The sequence below is a fragment of the Strongylocentrotus purpuratus genome, unplaced genomic scaffold (assembly GCF_000002235.5).
Source record: "Strongylocentrotus purpuratus isolate Spur 01 unplaced genomic scaffold, Spur_5.0 spur5_scaffold_8, whole genome shotgun sequence".
Lineage (NCBI taxonomy): Eukaryota > Metazoa > Echinodermata > Echinoidea > Camarodonta > Strongylocentrotidae > Strongylocentrotus > Strongylocentrotus purpuratus.
The window spans coordinates 3,607,900-3,625,445 of NW_022145614.1; the positions used below are offsets into that span (position 1 = coordinate 3,607,900).

General features: G+C 37.4%; 2 protein-coding genes and 1 non-coding gene across 4 annotated transcripts; all 3 read left to right on the forward strand.

Annotated features, from left to right (window-relative positions):
• The first annotated feature begins 3,337 nt into the window (after positions 1–3,337).
• Positions 3,338–5,280, forward strand: LOC115917934 (Bardet-Biedl syndrome 10 protein homolog). Its single transcript, XM_030975958.1, has one exon. The coding sequence runs from the start codon at positions 3,349–3,351 to the stop codon at positions 5,248–5,250; it is 1,902 nt and encodes a 633-aa protein (XP_030831818.1). The 5' UTR covers positions 3,338–3,348; the 3' UTR covers positions 5,251–5,280.
• Positions 5,281–5,324: 44 nt separating this feature from the next.
• Positions 5,325–6,529, forward strand: LOC100889380. Its single transcript, XR_004062203.1, has 2 exons — positions 5,325–5,373; positions 6,318–6,529. It is a non-coding gene; the product is annotated as an uncharacterized LOC100889380 (transcript).
• Positions 6,530–7,750: 1,221 nt separating this feature from the next.
• LOC585330 (mitochondrial inner membrane protein OXA1L) lies at positions 7,751–16,843 on the forward strand. Of its 2 annotated transcripts, none has more exons than XM_030975281.1 (9): positions 7,751–7,853; positions 10,920–11,120; positions 11,794–12,034; positions 12,703–12,846; positions 13,185–13,270; positions 13,622–13,786; positions 14,409–14,513; positions 14,846–15,008; positions 15,797–16,842. In XM_030975281.1, the coding sequence occupies exons 1-9, from the start codon at positions 7,782–7,784 to the stop codon at positions 15,976–15,978; spliced, it is 1,359 nt and encodes a 452-aa protein (XP_030831141.1). In that variant the 5' UTR covers positions 7,751–7,781; the 3' UTR covers positions 15,979–16,842. The 2 variants fall into 2 exon arrangements, with proteins under 2 accessions (XP_030831141.1, XP_030831140.1); XM_030975280.1 differs by having other exon boundaries at positions 7,764–7,853; positions 10,914–11,120; positions 15,797–16,843.
• The last annotated feature ends 703 nt before the right edge of the window (positions 16,844–17,546 follow it).

Below are 17,546 nucleotides of genomic sequence, written 5' to 3' on the forward strand. Positions count from 1 at the left end.
CAAATATGACGTCATTATTCTAGGGAAATGAACACGTGCGAATCGGAATGGAATAAACAACAGGGATTTTATAGTAAGTACAAAAAGTCAAATGTTTGATATTTATTCATAATGACTGTTAATGATTGTGAACATATTATTTAAAACTCGCTGCTCATATAAATCAGATGAATGTTTTTGTCTCGTTTTCAATTTATTACTGCGGTCTCAAGATCCGACCGAGCGAGTCATTTTGATAATAGTATCGAGACCCCCAGAATATAAGCCGTTGTTGTTTTGTTTTCATGGTTTTTAGCGACGTTGTTTAGTCTAGTTTTCGCATACTTATCCGAGATTTATCGTAAAATATCTTCAATATTATTATTTAGTAAGAATTTACAAATTTTGGCATGATATTTATAGCAGTGAATGATGAAATAAAAATGTCCGTACTTTATTTAAAATAGTTGATTACCCATTATTTACATGACGTTTCTTGATGGAAGAGTTGACCCAAATTATTAACAGCTGAAAATTAGCCTACGTTTCCAAATGACAGCGGCTTGCACAGACACACATGTGATGTTGCACCATGGTACATGTGGCTACCATTAATGACATGTTTGTATCATATTTTTTACAACAGGGTCATTATGCTTTTTTACATGACTGAATATTAAAAACTTAAACCTGCTTGAACCATTCTACCTTGCCGAGATTCATGTGAATCTGATTATTTATGGAGAATCAATAAAATGCGTTTTTTAAACCTTCAACCATCCTTTGTTGACCATTTTCTTTGACATATTAGGTTATTATTCAGTACAGTTACACTGTACATGTATGTGCATTAATTTGCTATCTAAAACACTAACTTATCATTACGAGATAATAAATGCTTTAACCTCGAGTCCTTTTTCGCTTTAAAGTTTTGGGCAAGTGGAAATATTGTTTGGGCAAGTAAATTGAAAACCCACTTGCCCGACAGGGCAAGTGGTGAAAAAAATTCTTGTAGCACCCTGATATAATATATAATATATATCGTGGGTTGGGCTGCGCTGTTCTTTCCTGCGCCCTATACATGTATAGTGTAGAGAGAGAGAGAGAGAGAGCGAGAGTGAGAGTGAGAGTATCCTCCGTGGCACATGCAGTTGATACAAATAATGATTAAAACATCTGAAATAAAAAATCCTTGAGAGTTCACTTCTTCACTACATGACCGGTGTTAATTATATTTCTTCATAATAGTGAACATATTGTATACGCCAAAGAGTAATTACCATCAGGGGTAGCACCAGGTTATTTTGTTTTAGTGATGGGCACGCCACGCATGGAGGTGTGTGAAGTTGAAGTTGAAGTTTTTTTTACATAAAATTGATGGATAAATTGCTCGCTTTGGTGCATACTTTTTGCCAAATTAAAAAGAAAACAGTCTTAAATTCAACGAACAGGAACAAGAACGCAGGGGTGAGGGGGGGGGGGGGGCGGGCTGTCACCATATTTTTCAGAATGGTTGTATAGATGAATTCGTCGTTTCCAACAATCAGCCATAAGATTTACGAGATACAAGGGATTTATTTGATTTTTTTCAGTGGAAGGTTTTTCATCATAAACCAATGAACTATAGCTGTAATGCATGTGAATGTAATAATGACGCGTCTAAATCTGATCAACTGATTTGGCTTGCTTTTTCTCTATCTTTATTTTTTCCCCTACCCCGCCCTCCCTTACGTCATAATTTTTATTTCATAATAGTCTAGTTCTCGATCTCCTGGCCTTCCTCCTTAATTCTCGTACGTCGATATATCCCCTTCCTTTTTTTTTCCTTCTTCTTTTCGTTTCTTCTCCTTCTTTTCATTTCCTTTTCCTTCTCCTTTTTCTCTTTCTCCTTCCCTTCCTCTTCCCTTTTTTTCAAAATGATAGGGGCGGCTACCCCCTGCCCCCATGTGGCTCCGCCCCTGATTACCATGGTGATATCACACGTCGTAGACTTTCGAGAAAGAAAAAAAATCAGTAGCTTAGTAATTGCATGTGTACGTACCGGTACACTGTGCATTCAGACAAATTTGCTGAGGGCCGAGGACGATCTGAAGGCTGAAGCCGTAAGTTTCTTTTATTTCTTTACTTTTTTTCCTTTATATTTTTCAAGCTATTCCCATCACGAAATCATAATTTACAATTTACTTTCACTTGCTAGAGCAGAGAGAATCTTGAGCAAGATGAGACGTAAGGTATCGATGCGATGAAGGAACCGAAGATACCTACACCCATGTACCCACGGCCATGGTGACATCGGCACCACCCCACGCCTGAAGTTTCGGCGGTCAGGAAGCTCCCATTCCTGCTCGATCCCTTTTACCATCGTGCTGCTCGGAGGACCTAGTAATACTAGTATTAAACCTAGTCGTACCGGTAATTTGATTTAGTTCGCTGTCCAATGTTCCAACTTTTTGTTACTAATAGTTATTCAGTTGGCTGAAAATCTAAGTTAAAATGGGTGGGGGGGGGGGGGGTGGGCCTGTGCAATAGTCTAATACTTGTAATACAACCCACTTTTCAAGGAAAAAAATCAATCACTTATTCAGTATTTTGCATGGACATAATCAATACAGTTATTATTGTTAATTAAGTTTATTAAGGATCTACAAAGAAATAACTTAAAATTAGAATGAGTCTCTTTATTTTTCTCAAGTAGGTCTAGTCAAGACAGATGAGAGTTTTTAAAAATGATTCCAGAGTCAGTAAACAAATACAAAGCAGAACAGAAACCGGAAGAGTGTCTAAATTACTAACTCTAAACATTTTGGTCCGAATCCACAAAGCAAGGTTTGAGCTCAGACCAAGGTTTGAGCTCAAACCTCCTTTTGTTCTTTACAAACCAGGTTTGTAAAAAACGCGTAAAACGCGTCATATGACGTACGAAAACCAAGGTTTGTCGACAAACCTCCTTTGTGAATTCGGGCCTGTGTGTGCAAAAATGAATGAAGCATTAACGTGACAGACATCATATTATATCCGATATTTAAATGTCAATGTAATCAATAGAAATGCCTAATACCTCTCCAGAACAAATTGTATTTTCTTTAAATGAGGAGGAGAGTCAGTCCATGTCATGTTCAATATTTTCTTGCACATAGATATATTATATAACAAAAATGTTATGGGGTCATTTTCGACACATGTTTTTTCATCTTTAAGTTTAATTTGTTCATGTATTGAAGAGGGTCAAATTAAGTCGACCTTTGGCTGATCATTATCAACCTTCTGAAGTTGTGTGTCTTTTGTCAGAATGTAAAATGTCTGTATTTACACTTATTGGAGATTATAAAACATTTTTTTTTCTTTTCTACAGGCGGGTATTCAACTGAAATGGCGAATCAGGTACCTGTAAACATCCAGTCCTCTCTGGCCATATGTACTTCGTTGGCGAGTCTTGTTCAGAAATCCTACGGTGCAAATGCTCAGCTAGTGATGTACACCACCTCCACAGGGAAGGTTTTGCTGACAAGTGATGGGAGCTCAATTCTTGGAGCACTTCATGTCTCCCATCCCATTGGCCGTTGGCTGATTGATAGAATCGTAACCTTTGGTCATCATACAGGAGATCACACAAAGTCATTTCTGTTGCTTGCAAGGAACATCTTGGATGAGATTTCCCATGAGTTGAGCTCTTCTGTGAATGGTTTGAGTCTAAGATGTGAAACTGTTCAAAGAGAACAAGTCATTCAACTTGTCAAAGCGCTTAGGGTTGTAGTGCAGGAAATCCTTCCCCAGAAGATCCTACCTGCTCTTATGGCAAAATCTCAATGTTTTTCAGCCTTGGACTTAAAAGCAATCAACACATTTGGAGAAAATTTGATACACACATATCTACATGGCAGAATAAGCTTCAAACAAGCAAGTTTTATGTCAAAGTTACTTTGGAAATTCATTAATGGATATGCAGGGAGTTCTGAAGCATCTGTGTCATCTTTAAGGGGTGCTGCTATTGCCCTACAGGATAATTTTTGTGTAGCTTCTATCGAAGCTGTTGGTTTGCCCATTGAGTCATCAGACATTAAAGAAGGAATTGTGCTGAGCAGATGTTTTGCCAAACATTTGAATGAGAGGAAAGGTGGTGAAGAGAGGAGGATTATAATATTTGGATTTGATCCTTCAAAGATGACCTTAGAATCAAATGCCACAATATCAGCAAGGACAGTGGAAGCCCTTGTTCACAGCATGCAACACACAAGACTCCAGATGATGAGGATAGTTAATCTCCTGCAAGATAAAAACGTTAGTGTTGTCCTTTTTTCAGAATGTGTTTCTGCTGCCTTCCTGTCTCTTCTTGACCATGCATCTATTACAGTCATTCAAGCAGTACCTATTGAGGAGCTGCAGAGACTGAGCCATGTTGCTGGTATCAATATCCTGTATGAGATCCCCAGGGAGTTGGATGCATCCTGCACGGTGATGGCTGAAGAAGTAAAGGAGGTCACACTTGGTAAACATCGCTACAGCCACATTATAATTAGAAGTGGACCAGGAGAAGGTCACCTTGTACTATGTGCCCCAAGCGAAGCAATGTGCAGGGTGTTATCTCAGGCTGCTCTTGGTGCAATACGGTGTGTGAAGGTTTGGCTTGATGCAGATGATGGAACCATTTCAAGGTCAGTTGGATCTGAATGCATTGGATCTAAAGACCAATCCAAAAATGCACCTCTTAAAGTTGAACCTTCTGAGATCAGCTGTATGAAACATGAGCAGAGCAAACCATCAAAGCTGCATCTTTCTCAATCAGTGTGTAATGCAAACATTGCTGGATGTGGAAAAGAAACCGAGGTGCAAACTGGATATCTAATATCTGGAGGTGGTGCTGCAGAGTTCATTGCAAGAAACGTACTCACTCAGAGTCTCCCTGCATACAAAGATGACTACTTCCAGTATGCTACCATCAACATTATATGTAATGCCCTCTTGTGTATACCTAGAACAATCTACCACAACTCATTTGCTGCACAATCCAAAGACAATCGTTCATTCATCAAGATTATATATGATGTACAAAGGAGATGCGAGAGCCAAACCAGTGAAGCATGGGGTATTGATGGCAAAACTGGAGAGGCATGTTACATGTTCAATAGAGGTGTTGTTGAGGTACTTACTGGGAAGTACTTGCTTTGGTGCAATGTCATTGAGACTCTCATTGAGCTTCTCAACATGGATATAATCATTCCGGTGCAGAGGATTTTGAAAGATGCTGAGAGTGAGGATGAAGACGATGATTGACTGATATGGTGTTTTTTCATTGAGACTACCATGGAGCCTCTTAATGCGGAAAGATCCTTCTTGTGCAGGGGTACTGGAAGTGAGGAAGGAGAAGAATTTGATCTCAGATTGCCAGAATATAAGGTGTGAATGATTCAAGGTTCATATAAAGTTAATCTTTTGTCAGATCAGAGTCTGACAGATTTTTAATTAAAGAGATGCATGAAAATAAGAAAATTGTGAAACTCTAAACTTTTTGAGGTATGAACATTTCATGAATATCGTAAAATGCTCATTATTCCATAGCTTTATACCAAACAATAGTTGAATTGTAACATTGAATTTTGGAAATATTTAAATTTAGTACAATGGCAAAGGCAACTGTATCCATTTGTAAAAGTGTATGATTTTACAGTGAAATACTAGCTTTGGGTATGTGAATTATGTATATTAAGCTCCCTAAATATTTATTTCTAAATCATCCATTATGAATCTTAATTTATATGATAAAGAAAAAAAAACATCAATATACACCTAGAGGTATGAAATGTCATAAATATTTTCTTTAATAATGATTGTACCAGTTTATAACAAGGAGGTTGGACCGGAATATAGAATATGCACATCGATCTATTGTACTAACTTGGATTTTTTTTAATACAGAATTCAAATTGGAGGTTGACATGATTCCATCTTCTAAGATGTTTAGAACAAAGACAATGGATGGCTACGGGCTGCTCTAAAACTCCAAGTCTGTAACCTTACATAGGTTGTCAGCAGTGTTAACTAGTAGAAAGTATTGCCTACCGAATATTGTGTGTGTGTTTGTTTGCATTTACAATTTATGGAAAGTGTCTAAGCGTATATGACAGACAAATATCAAGGTCGTACCAAAGATTTTGCCATGCACTGGATAGTCTGGGCAACTAAAATGCTTATGATTGAGTTGTAATTTGCATAATAAACAGAGGGGGCTCTTAAATGTTGATGATCAACTACTGTAACTTGAAAGCTATTTGAAATGCACTTTTTCTTTGAGTGCTCAAGTTTTACCATTATATTCTTGTATCTCTTTTTTTTGGTTTCAGATTAATCCCTATGGCCTATTGTAGGAGGCAGCCACAGAGAAGGATACGACTACTGAGGATGACACCATCCAAGAGTTGTTTCAGTTCTTCTACATTGTCAACAAAAATAGACTAATATGATTAACTTTATGGAAAAGTTAGTCTGTATAATTGATGCCAACAAAAATTACTTTGTGAAAGAGAAATGAATAAAAGATATATTAAAATTTGAATCACTTTGTTTTGGTTTTCCATTATTTATTTTAGAGATTTTCTATAATATCTGTAATGTGGAATGGCCACTGTGCACTCATGACATCTCAGTAGACGGACAGCCCATGAAACTGACAACGTTTATCTGCTGAACCCTCGGAACAAAATTGTCAGAATACCTGCAAGATCTTTGTCTACGGTAGTAGGCTGTCAGCACTTTTTGCCATGGAAATAACTAGACTGCATTTGCAATAGGATAAATAGAATTAGATATGAAATAAAGATATTAATATTTCCAGATGTAGGTCCATGCAGAAAGCCATTTGAATAGTAATATATAAAAGTCCAGGTTAAGGTAAAATGGCCAGGTAGCTACAAGTAGATGGACAGTCGTGCGAATAGTTCGACATCATTACACTCTGACTGCAAGGCTTATTATACACCGTGGTTTTGATATCATTAATCACAACCCAGTGTGGGTTCTCCATTAAGGAATACAATTTTTTAACTTGTATACCTAATCCCAGTGCATTTCCTCCAAAATCTAATTGAAGTCGGGTTGTGAGGTGTGTAGTGCATGGTCTTGAGGTGAATGATTGGGGTCCTAAGATTATGCAGAGAGAGATATGTGCAGAAAAAGGAAGTTTGAATGAGGGGGGCAGTAATGGTGAAAGAGAGGGAGAGAGATGGATATGGATCTATATTGGGCTTGTATGAGTACACCGAATGTATAAAGTGGACAAAAATAAAGTAAGAAAGAGAGAAAGAATGAAATTATAGAATAAAAAAGAGAGAGAGTGAGCATACAATAGATTAAAAGGGGGAGTAAAAATCAAATTTAAGAAGGCAAATGCAGACCAAAATTGTAGAAAAACAAAAATATGTGTGCCTGTTGAATAAGTTAGGTAAGGGGGGGGGGTGGGAGAATGTGGTCTGTATTCCTATAAAAGCTTATCTGTCTATCTTTATAGTATACATCTATCTACATTGCCTCAAAAGTCTATTTCTTTCTGATTATTATATAAATTATGAAACTATAAACTTACTGAAATTGATACTCTGACTGAATTTTGATAACAAATTGCACTACAATAATGATTAAAATTCAGTTCACAAGTTTTCAGTCAGTAGTCATGAGAAAAGACAAAACAAAAGAAAGGAGAAAACGGAAAAACAAAAATTAGATGAGTAAGATAAACAAATAACATTAAAATAATAAACGGCAGATAATCATGAATATTCATACATTATGCAAATAACCAATATCCAAAGATGGCAGCGCTCATGCTTAACAAACGTGCTTCATTGCTTGTGATAGCAAGATGTTTTCACCGGCAGGAGACGGTAAATATAATGTTTTTTAATTAGATATGATAGGTCATAATGATGCGATGAATGCAAGTAGTTAATTCTATTATATTATCATATTGATTATAGACATTCTGAGAAGATTTAAAGCTACCGAGAAGAGTTAAATTTGATAGCACTTTTTTTTCACACACGAAATCCAATGCATGGGACAGTACTGAGGCCTAAGAAATGGGTCTAGGCTAACTGTTTTTAAGTGAGAATGCCAAAATGCAGGTGACCAAAATTAAAAGCTTTTGTATACTATAGAATCTACAACTTCCATGTCTTGACATATGGAGTGGGAAATGAGATCCATGACTGTGTGGAGTGAATGAGTGGTCTCTAAAATAGTAAATTTAAGACTAAATCCCTAAATTTGTTCCTGTTCCGTGACTACGGAGGCCAATAACAAAATCTAAAATTTTAATTACTCATTTCTCAATGTTAGACTTAGAACTATTTTTAAAAGAAAGCAATTAAGACAACTCACCCATCGCCGAATCCAGAAGTGTCATAAAATAGGAGATATCAAGCTCCAAAGTTGGGGATTTCTTCTACGCTAATCCGTCTGTAAAGACTAAGAATTTTTGACAAAAATTAATTTCATGGTCAATAATTTACGTTCATAATTAGACAGGCTGGAGAGAATAGGGGTGTCATTGCTGTTACAAAGTCCAAAATTACATTTAAACTTCGCGCGAAAGTACAGTCACTCGTCAGCGGCTAGCCTTGAATCGGTCGCACACACTGACACAGACAAGCCGCAATCCAGGCTGAAATCGAGCCATCAATATGCGTACGACACACGAGCCAACAATGATTTGTAGAGTAGTAGTGCTTGGCATCAATTTGCCTGTGTGAAGAGTAGGCCATGTAAGCAAAACCTCAAATGGATGTATACGTAATATAATGCTAGGCACATTCATGGGGCACTAGAGGGCGCTTCGGTCGCGTACGAAAATCTGAATGGCCTTGCTGCGGACGGTCGGCAATAATCAGCCCAAAACTTGGATATGGGAGGTTGGAAGGATATATCTTTTTTATAATGTTATCCGGTCTTACCCTTAACCATCCTATGTTTAATCTATGTAGGAATAACATGCGAGTATGATAAGAGAAACATCGGGACCATTACTGAAGTAACTTTTAAAATATTAGCCTAGAAATGACCACCAAACGGAAAAAATTGAAATTTTTTCCCGACAAATCTTCATAAAATCTGAGTTATATACAATTCGCATCTAGGTACACTAATACAAATACGATTTTCTGAAAATTCAGGTATGATTTTTTAAGTTTCTTTCAAGTATATGTCTGCGCATTGCAGCGCCAATATTCTTCACTGCTTCAAAATCACCCTTGATTTTTTTTTTTGCAACGAATTTGATACGAGGTCCGCGAGTGTTCCCCGTTACTTGCGTGTTGAAAGTTTGGTAATACATAGTTTGCATTGACTCGCGCACGAAAAAATGGTCAAAAACAAAATGTCAAATGAAGAAATAAACAAGCTTTTGTATAGTTATAAGAGTTCTACCAAGGTTTCTTTGTCGATTTAATTTATTATATAGTCTCAATTAGAATTCGGAATTATCTCACTGAAAAGTTAAGAAACCGACGATGTTGTCGATCGTAGTTATTTTCATTTTGCCAGCAGCCGATCTAGCGTTGTTTGGGCAAAAAGCTAGGCCGCTGCCTTCCCACCGCGAACCTTTCCGAGTCCCGCTAAAATGGCGCGCTGCGGAGCTCCAAAGCTGCGTTGGTATCGCTGCAAACTCTCAGCCGGCTAGCTCCCCACGACGGACCATTCGCGGTATGGTGAGAGTGTGTGTGTGAGGTATGATTTTGGATTCGAGAACGCACGTAACGCAACCGTGCGCGTCATTTAGAGCTGTCGAATGTGTACGACCAATTTTACATGTACGATTTTTAGTACAGATACTTGGTCAGTTTTCTTCTTATATCTTTGGTTTTACAACATTTAAAAATATAATTTCTTCAAATCTGCTCCTGACTCGGTTCAGACTAATTGTCTGATGTGTTTTCAAGTCAATTTTTTGAATATATTTTTTTGCATGAATTTGCCTAATAATGCCCCATTTCCGTACACAACAAACTTGGCAAGCACCTTCAGTGGTAGACAGGAAAAACTGTGCACGAGCTACAAGTTCATAATGACATGCGCAGTTTTTCCGTTATAATCATTTTGCCTTCGGCGTAGACTAGAAGGGATAAGATTTAGATGACGTCATGCGCAGCGAGAGTTTAAACTACCGCTGCAAGATTTTCATCATGGATGTCAATTTTGACCCATAATTTCCTAAAAAGGGACCATTAAACGGATTATTTCAGTCAAGTTGGTAAGTGGAACCGAAGTAGTTGAGCCTAGACCTAATTGTCAAAATAAGATGCACCGGATATGCATCCTGTGAAATATGGAATTTGGCCGGTAGTTTTGCAAAGTTTGGTGTAACGTTTCTTTACACAAAGCGTGAACACTAAAGCGTATAGGGCTGTTCTGTCTCTAAAGAGAGAGCCGACCCTACCCAAATCAGAGGCTAACGAACGAAAGAGACAGAAAAATTCGGTCTACTTCAGTGGATGGTAATGTAGTAGAGTTATCATTGCAGACATTGCTCCATAATTGCTTTAATTTTGCTCACGGTAGATATAATAAGAATATAATTTTTAAATAAATAGCAGTTTAAGAGCCAGGGGGGGGGGGGGGGGAAGAAGCGACTGGAAGACCAACAGGACTACCTTTTCTTCCATATATTGTTGATGTTGATGTTGAATGTATCGATGGAAGATTAGTATATCACATGTACATATAACGAATGATCGAAAAAACGACAGATACAAATTAAAAAACTTTGATAATAATAATAATAATATTTAATGTTTATATAGGGCTTAATTCAAATGTTTCTAAGCGCTCAAAAAGATGATCAAGAAGTCTTACTCATTTATTCTTGTTTATTCTTTTTCTGTGTCTATATCATTAATCACACATTTTTTACTGATGAGTTCTTTAACGCTCTTTACATCTTCCTGTAGATGCAGCTTGCTCGTCCGTCACACATAGTAAAGCTTTACAGTACACATAGCTGCAGACACAGTATGCAGAGACTGCACAGAGTAGTAGGGTGTAATACATCCTCACTGGTGGCAGGGAGGAGACTAGGTATAGTCTCATTACCAGACCTGGTTACAGGAAGGAGATGGAACAGTTCAGAGACCGGTTTCACAGAACCTTTGACCCAGGTGAGTTGCATAGTTTCATTTAAACATTGGAAAAGAACATGTTAAAGAAGGGAATGAGGCAGAAAGTTGAGAAAGGGGAAAGATTTCCCTTAATTTTGTAAGCAAATATAAGTGAAGCAATTTAAGACGGTGTGATTTAACATTGAAATCATGGCTCATATTTATAAATACCCTTTTTTAGGTATTTGTCAACTACATGTAATCACAAAATGGGAAACCCCCTGCTTCCATCCAGGATTTCCAGGAGCTATCAGAAATCTTTAAATCTTCCAAAATGATAGCTAAGGAAGTTCAGCTAGTAGTATACATCGGCTTTAGGTGCTTTTCCCTTGTAACCAGGAATAATGAAGAAAGTGGTTCTGTATTCTAGTTTCAATGGGTTCCTAGCTATAATATCACTTCAGGTTCTTTGGTGAACTGCTACATTTTTTTAATGCTTTTAAATAGCTTCCTCCCAGAAGATAACAACCTTAAGTTTATCAGCTTTCTATACACATCTCATAATGCGGGGCTAAACACTAACATTTTTTGAACGTTTCATACTCTTTATGCATGAGCATTGTGTTCAAATTTTGAAATTTAGGGGGTCTAGATTTTAAGCGCTCCTGCGTCCCAGGCACCTGTGACTGTCAAGCCCTGCATGATGTTTGTCTATTTAATTTTCTTTGTGTAGATTGGAAGTACAGCTGGTGTAGAGAACCTTGTAGATCCAGCAGCTGCCGCTGAGACCCTCATAGACCCAGCTGCAATCGGGTCAATAGCAAGCACGGCACAAGACATACTACAGCCTGTTGGTGAAGTACCTTTTACTGAGCTTGGTCTAGCAGGCTACACACCCATTGGTTTTCTTCAGTCAGGATTAGAGATGTTACATGTATCAGCTGGTCTGCCGTGGTGGGCTTCTATAGTAGTAGGTAGGTTAATACTGTACTATGAAATATTATGCATCACGGAGGGTGTTAGTAAGAATTATCTATTATATTTACTAAGATCAATCGATTTTATTTACTGGGTGTAAGCCACAAATATGTTTAAACTATATTTACTCTTGTTAGTGAAGTACCCTTCATTAGGCTTGGCTTAGAAAGCTATACATCCATGGTTTTATTTCAATTAGGGTTAGAGATGTAACAGGTAACTACTCATCAGCTGTGATAGGTTTCAGTAGTTAAAAACAGTGAGTAAAGGTACAGTTGCTTTTCAACTAAATTTCTTAATGTGTTACTGCAAGCAGGAGTTTGATGGATTTCATGTGGGTGGGTCACTAATTTTTGCAAGATATGGGTTATGAGGACCAAGCAATTATTATATTTTAGATAAGCCCTTTCACATGTAATGTTATGAGGTTGTTGAGAATTAATGCTTTCTCACAGTACCATTACCAATTACTCCTTGTTTGTGACTCATGCTTACTTAAAATAAAAGCTTGACTGTTGTGTTGTTTAATAGGGATTTAACATGGTAGGGTGGACAATGAAAGACTCTTGTTTGGTGAAGTTTTTCGGCAGAATACATGGAATAAGTGAAGTGTAGCAAATAATTGTGATTTGTTTCTCTTTTCATTTTTATCGAATGACCGTAGGTACCCTAATAGTCAGAGCATGTGTGTTCCCACTCATGTTGAAGAACATGAAATATACGATCAGACTCAATAACTGCATGCCTATCTTCCAGAAGATATCTAAAGAGATGAATGATGCCAAGGCTTGTGGAGATCAGTTTGAGAGTAAGTATTATTATGTGCAATCCTATTGGGTACCCATTTGATACTCATGGGTGGAGAGTGGCAAATTTTACAACATTGTTGTTGATTTACTCTTCATCTTTTTTTTTTTGATCTCGCTCTTACAAAAATATGAGTTGGAACAGCTGTCAGTTGTCCAGGCAACGCTCGGCCTGGTCGAAGTATTTAGAACTGACAATTAACTTTATACCGGTAAATAAATTTAAATTAAATCGTAATACACACATACATACACATTGATATTTATATAGCGCCTTTACAAAAACATGCTCAAAGCGCTATAATCTAACTTTTATTCTGCCTTTTATTTCTTCTTCTAGTGACAAGAAAAAGTATGGAGTTGCAGCAGTTCATGAAGAAGAATGATGTCAATCCACTCAAGAGTTTTGCTGGTATTCTGCTTCAGGTTTGCAAAATTAAACTTGTTTAATTTTGGTTGATAGAAAAAACAATACTTTGTACCTGATAGAACTCGCCAGACTAAAAAATGAAGTTTATTCCCTGCAATGCTAATATAATAAATCTCCCATTGAGTCACAAGGGACTGATAACTGATACTAGCTATAGGAATTTAGATACAAATAATTAACACATAAAACATGATTTCATTTGAAAATGCCCCACATGATGTATTTTGTATATGTTTAACACTCCTGGAGACAACAAATGAAACTTTTATTTGTACATGTTGTATAATCCTGATTGATTGTGAATCAAGTTTCAATTTTTTTTTTCTTTTGTTATTTTGATTGTATAGGCACCCATCTTCATTTCTTTCTTCATCGGACTCCGTCGTATGGCAACCCTTCCTGTAGAGAGTATGCAGACAGGAGGTCTATGGTGGTTTACTGATCTAACCACCAGTGATCCTTACTATGCACTACCGGTCATAGCTAGTCTCTCAATGTTTCTCGTTATGGAGGTATGATCATGAGCCATGGAGATGTGTTTGATGATGTTTCTTGTTATGCAAGGTCTTTCAGTCGAGTGCAGGTTGAGAAAAAAGAAAGAATGTCCCAAATTCTTTAATACCCCATCCCTTACAATTAGTGAGTAACTTAATATAATGGCTCTGAGTAATAATAATAATAATGATAATAGTGGCTACTTGTATAGCGCACAGGTCCACCTTTCGGTGCTCATGGCGCTTAAGTAAGCTCCTTACTTTAAAATTGTGACATTTATGTTTAGCCTATTCCTTACCTGTCTCATGGGTTGTTTGATGCCTATGTATATGTGTACTAGCGCATAGAGAGGTTTTCAATTCATTATATATTCAATAAATATTCTTGATTATTATTATTAATCAACCAGGAAACCAACAGCTTTAAATTCTCTCCAAGGGACTTGGTAATGAAGATATTAATGCCTTAGCAAACAGCACCAGCGCATCGACTTGGATTTGAACCCAGAACCACCCAGTTATGAGACCATTGCTTTACCACTGAGCCATTGTGCCTCCTCTTGCACAAAGAATGTAAATCTAATTCAACTTGTATTCATTACTTTTTAATTTTATTCATCTATGATTCTGTCTTTTTTAGCTGGGAGGAGAGGCAGGTGTAAGCAATGCTCAAGCTCAGAAGATGAGGAATGTTCTTAGAGTGATGCCGTTTGTTGTCCTTCCTTTCATCGCTTCGCTTCCTAAGGTGAGTATCACAAAGACAGCAAGGAGATTTATACCAGACAGATGGACAGATTATAAACGTTTTTATCTTATCATCGAGCTGAATTTTTAATTTCTTGTCGTATATGTTATCTACTTTTCAGTGGCTTGAAATGAGCCTATATCTTGTTTTAAAGCCCCACTGTACTACTTGTAGCTACTTACTCCCTCTATATAGAAAACTATAGGTTTTTTTTTTTCTCTTCTGTCACATTACCTAGGGTGTATTGTATTCTAACCCCAACCAGTCCTTCGGTTTGTGCATGTTACTAGGCTTTATTCTAGCCCAATTTCCCCTTCTTTTTCTGTTTGTAGGCTGTATTCTGCTACTGGCTCACATCCAACTTCTTCTCAGTATTCCAAGTTGGTCTGTTGAAGATACCAGCGGTAAGAACGGCATTTAACATCCCAGAGAAGGTTACACATGATCCCAAGGATCTACCCAAGAAGGAAGGCTTCTTCAAAGGACTAAAAAAAGGTACAAGATTCATTATAGACTTTTTATGCCTCCGTTACGAAGTAGCTGGAGGCATTATGTTTTCGGGTTGTCCGTCCGTCCGTCCGTCCCGTTCTTGTGATCGCATTATCACAAGAACTGATTGATGGATTCCGGCCAAACTTGGGTCATGTATGTATCTTGCAGAGCCAATGAACTGAGTAGATTTTGGGGTCATGAGGTCAAAGATCAAAGGGTCATACATGTATATGAGAAATAGCTTGTAATCATGATATTCTGAGAACCTGTTAATGGATTCCAATCGAACTTGAATTTGAAAAATTTCTTCTGTTTTGTTTGTTAAATTGTTCTATGGCGGAGGCATCATTTTTGACTGCATGCAGTCAAAGTTCCATCTAGTTTGTATAGGCTTTGTCTTGGCTACCGGTAGCTGTTTTCAAGAAATTCCTGATTAACTTATACTGTTGCCATGAAAACACTCAGCTTTGAAATGTCTCATGGTTATATGACATTTAAATATTCTCATGGGTATTCATTGTACTGGATTCCTGCCTTGTACAATGTTTAACCATCTGAATCCTGAATTCACACGTGTAATTGTGGTATATATTACAAGTTTAATACAGGAACTTTGCAGTGTAAAGGTGATCTTAGTTTTGTTGTAAAGTTCATCATTAGTCAAATACTTTAAGCATTCTAATAGAAAGAGTTCCTAATAGGAAGAGTTCATGTTTTAATCTGGATAACCTCAATTACTTTCCCTAGATAAACATGCACCAATGTTTTGATTCACTTCTTCCTAACATCAGGTTTTAATAGTGCTCAGACAAACTATGACGTTGAACAGACACAGAAATTACACCTGAAGAAGCTGAAGGAGGCAGGAACAGGCCCAGTACCCCAGACATTCACCTTTGACCCCACGAGGCAACAATCAAGCTCCAGCCAGCAGCAAGCACCTCCCAAACAGATTAGGAAGAAGATACGATGAGTAGAGACCTGAATCCAGAGAGATTCAGTAGCTTGGACTATGAACGATATTTCTCTATAGATAAGAGTGATTTGAACTAGTCACCGACAAAAATGGAAGGAGTCTATCTCTTCGCGAGAATGTCAGGTCCCCGGAAAAACAGTCTATTGTCTAACGTGTTTATCGGAAATGAACACCTGTACATCTTAATGCAGGAATTCATTTCCAACGTGCTTATCTTAATGAACACTTTAATCTAATGCAGGAATTCAAAACCAGGGGTTGTTTACCCATTCCCGGCATACTATTGGAAACATAATTAATGCTATTTACTTTTAGATGTATACCAAGTCAGACTAATAACTGTAAAATTAATCAACCCAGCCCGGCTCCTCTATGGCTGTAGCGCCCCCCTTTAGGTCAATGTGTTGCCCAAATCAGCGTACCACTACATACTTATGAGAAGGTGGGAACGAGTATGTTAGCAGACACCAATGGTTCATGCAATCATTATTGGATAGGAGTTTTCTACAAGTGGATAGGAATGATTATGATGATAAAAATGTCAGATATTGAGTCTATTTTAGGGCTCTATTTTTCCTAAGCAATGTATACCCATGTCATGTATTGCCATGTTCTTGTACAAATTCATGACCCCCTTTCTTTTCAATATTTTGTGTGTTTTCAGTTATATAGAAGATGCAATAGGTCAAGGCCCTGTTTCATAAAACTTGTCATAAGATGATGACTTGTATCCTAATCAAATGATTGGTTGAGAGCATACACGTGACCAAGCATTTATTTGCCTAACGCGTCATTTGGATAATGACCGGTCATTATTAAAATCATGTTATAAACCATCATTTTATAAAACAAATAAAACATAATCTTATAAAACAAATAATACACATCATTTTGTTCGGGCATTAGTAAAATACCCACACTCGGTACCTTCAAAACAGTCCAAGTTAGACTGTTCCAAAGGTACCTCGTGTGGGTGATTCTTACTAATGCCCTCACTGTTGTGTATTATTTGTATATTATCAATGAAATGGTACAATAATTGTTATAAGCTACTGAAATCCTTGCAGCTGATTGGCGATGAACAGATATGTTATGGATCTGTGGCAGTTGATATTGATAACAAGTTTTATGAAACGGGGGCCCAGGTATAGTGTAACCTGTATTTTCTTCAGATGTATGCAACAGATTTTTTCTGGAAAGAAACAGGAGCTCAACCAATCATGACAGTTTTTGTACAGAAAATATTATCATTTCCATATCTGATTGAGGTGGAAGACAGAAGAATGGGAATTCCTGTTGGGAAAATGCATTTTTTCATCATTTCGAGCAATCCTAAGGAATGGAGCTTTGGTGTAACAGACAGGTATTATGTATTAATGGGCATCCCATTCAACAACTTGCACACTCATCCTGGTAGTCAAACCCCTTCATTTCCCCATACTGTAGTGAATGCTCTCAAAACACTTCCTAAGTGGGATGAGCAGCGGTTCGACAGTTTTTGTTAGATGCAAGATTTGTACACGCACATAGATTCTCCCGTTTCCTATTAGCGATAGGCAGTCCTG

Bases quoted from the DNA above. Each gene is read 5' to 3' on its own strand.
- LOC585330 (XM_030975280.1), top strand. From the start codon at position 7,782: ATGGCAGCGCTCATGCTTAACAAACGTGCTTCATTGCTTGTGATAGCA. The intron at 7,854-10,913 runs GTAAATATAATG...ATCTTCCTGTAG, and splicing joins GTTTTCACCGGCAGGAGACG to ATGCAGCTTGCTCGTCCGTC. The intron at 12,035-12,702 runs GTAGGTTAATAC...GAATGACCGTAG, and splicing joins GTGGGCTTCTATAGTAGTAG to GTACCCTAATAGTCAGAGCA.
- LOC115917934 (XM_030975958.1), top strand. From the start codon at position 3,349: ATGGCGAATCAGGTACCTGTAAACATCCAGTCCTCTCTGGCCATATGT.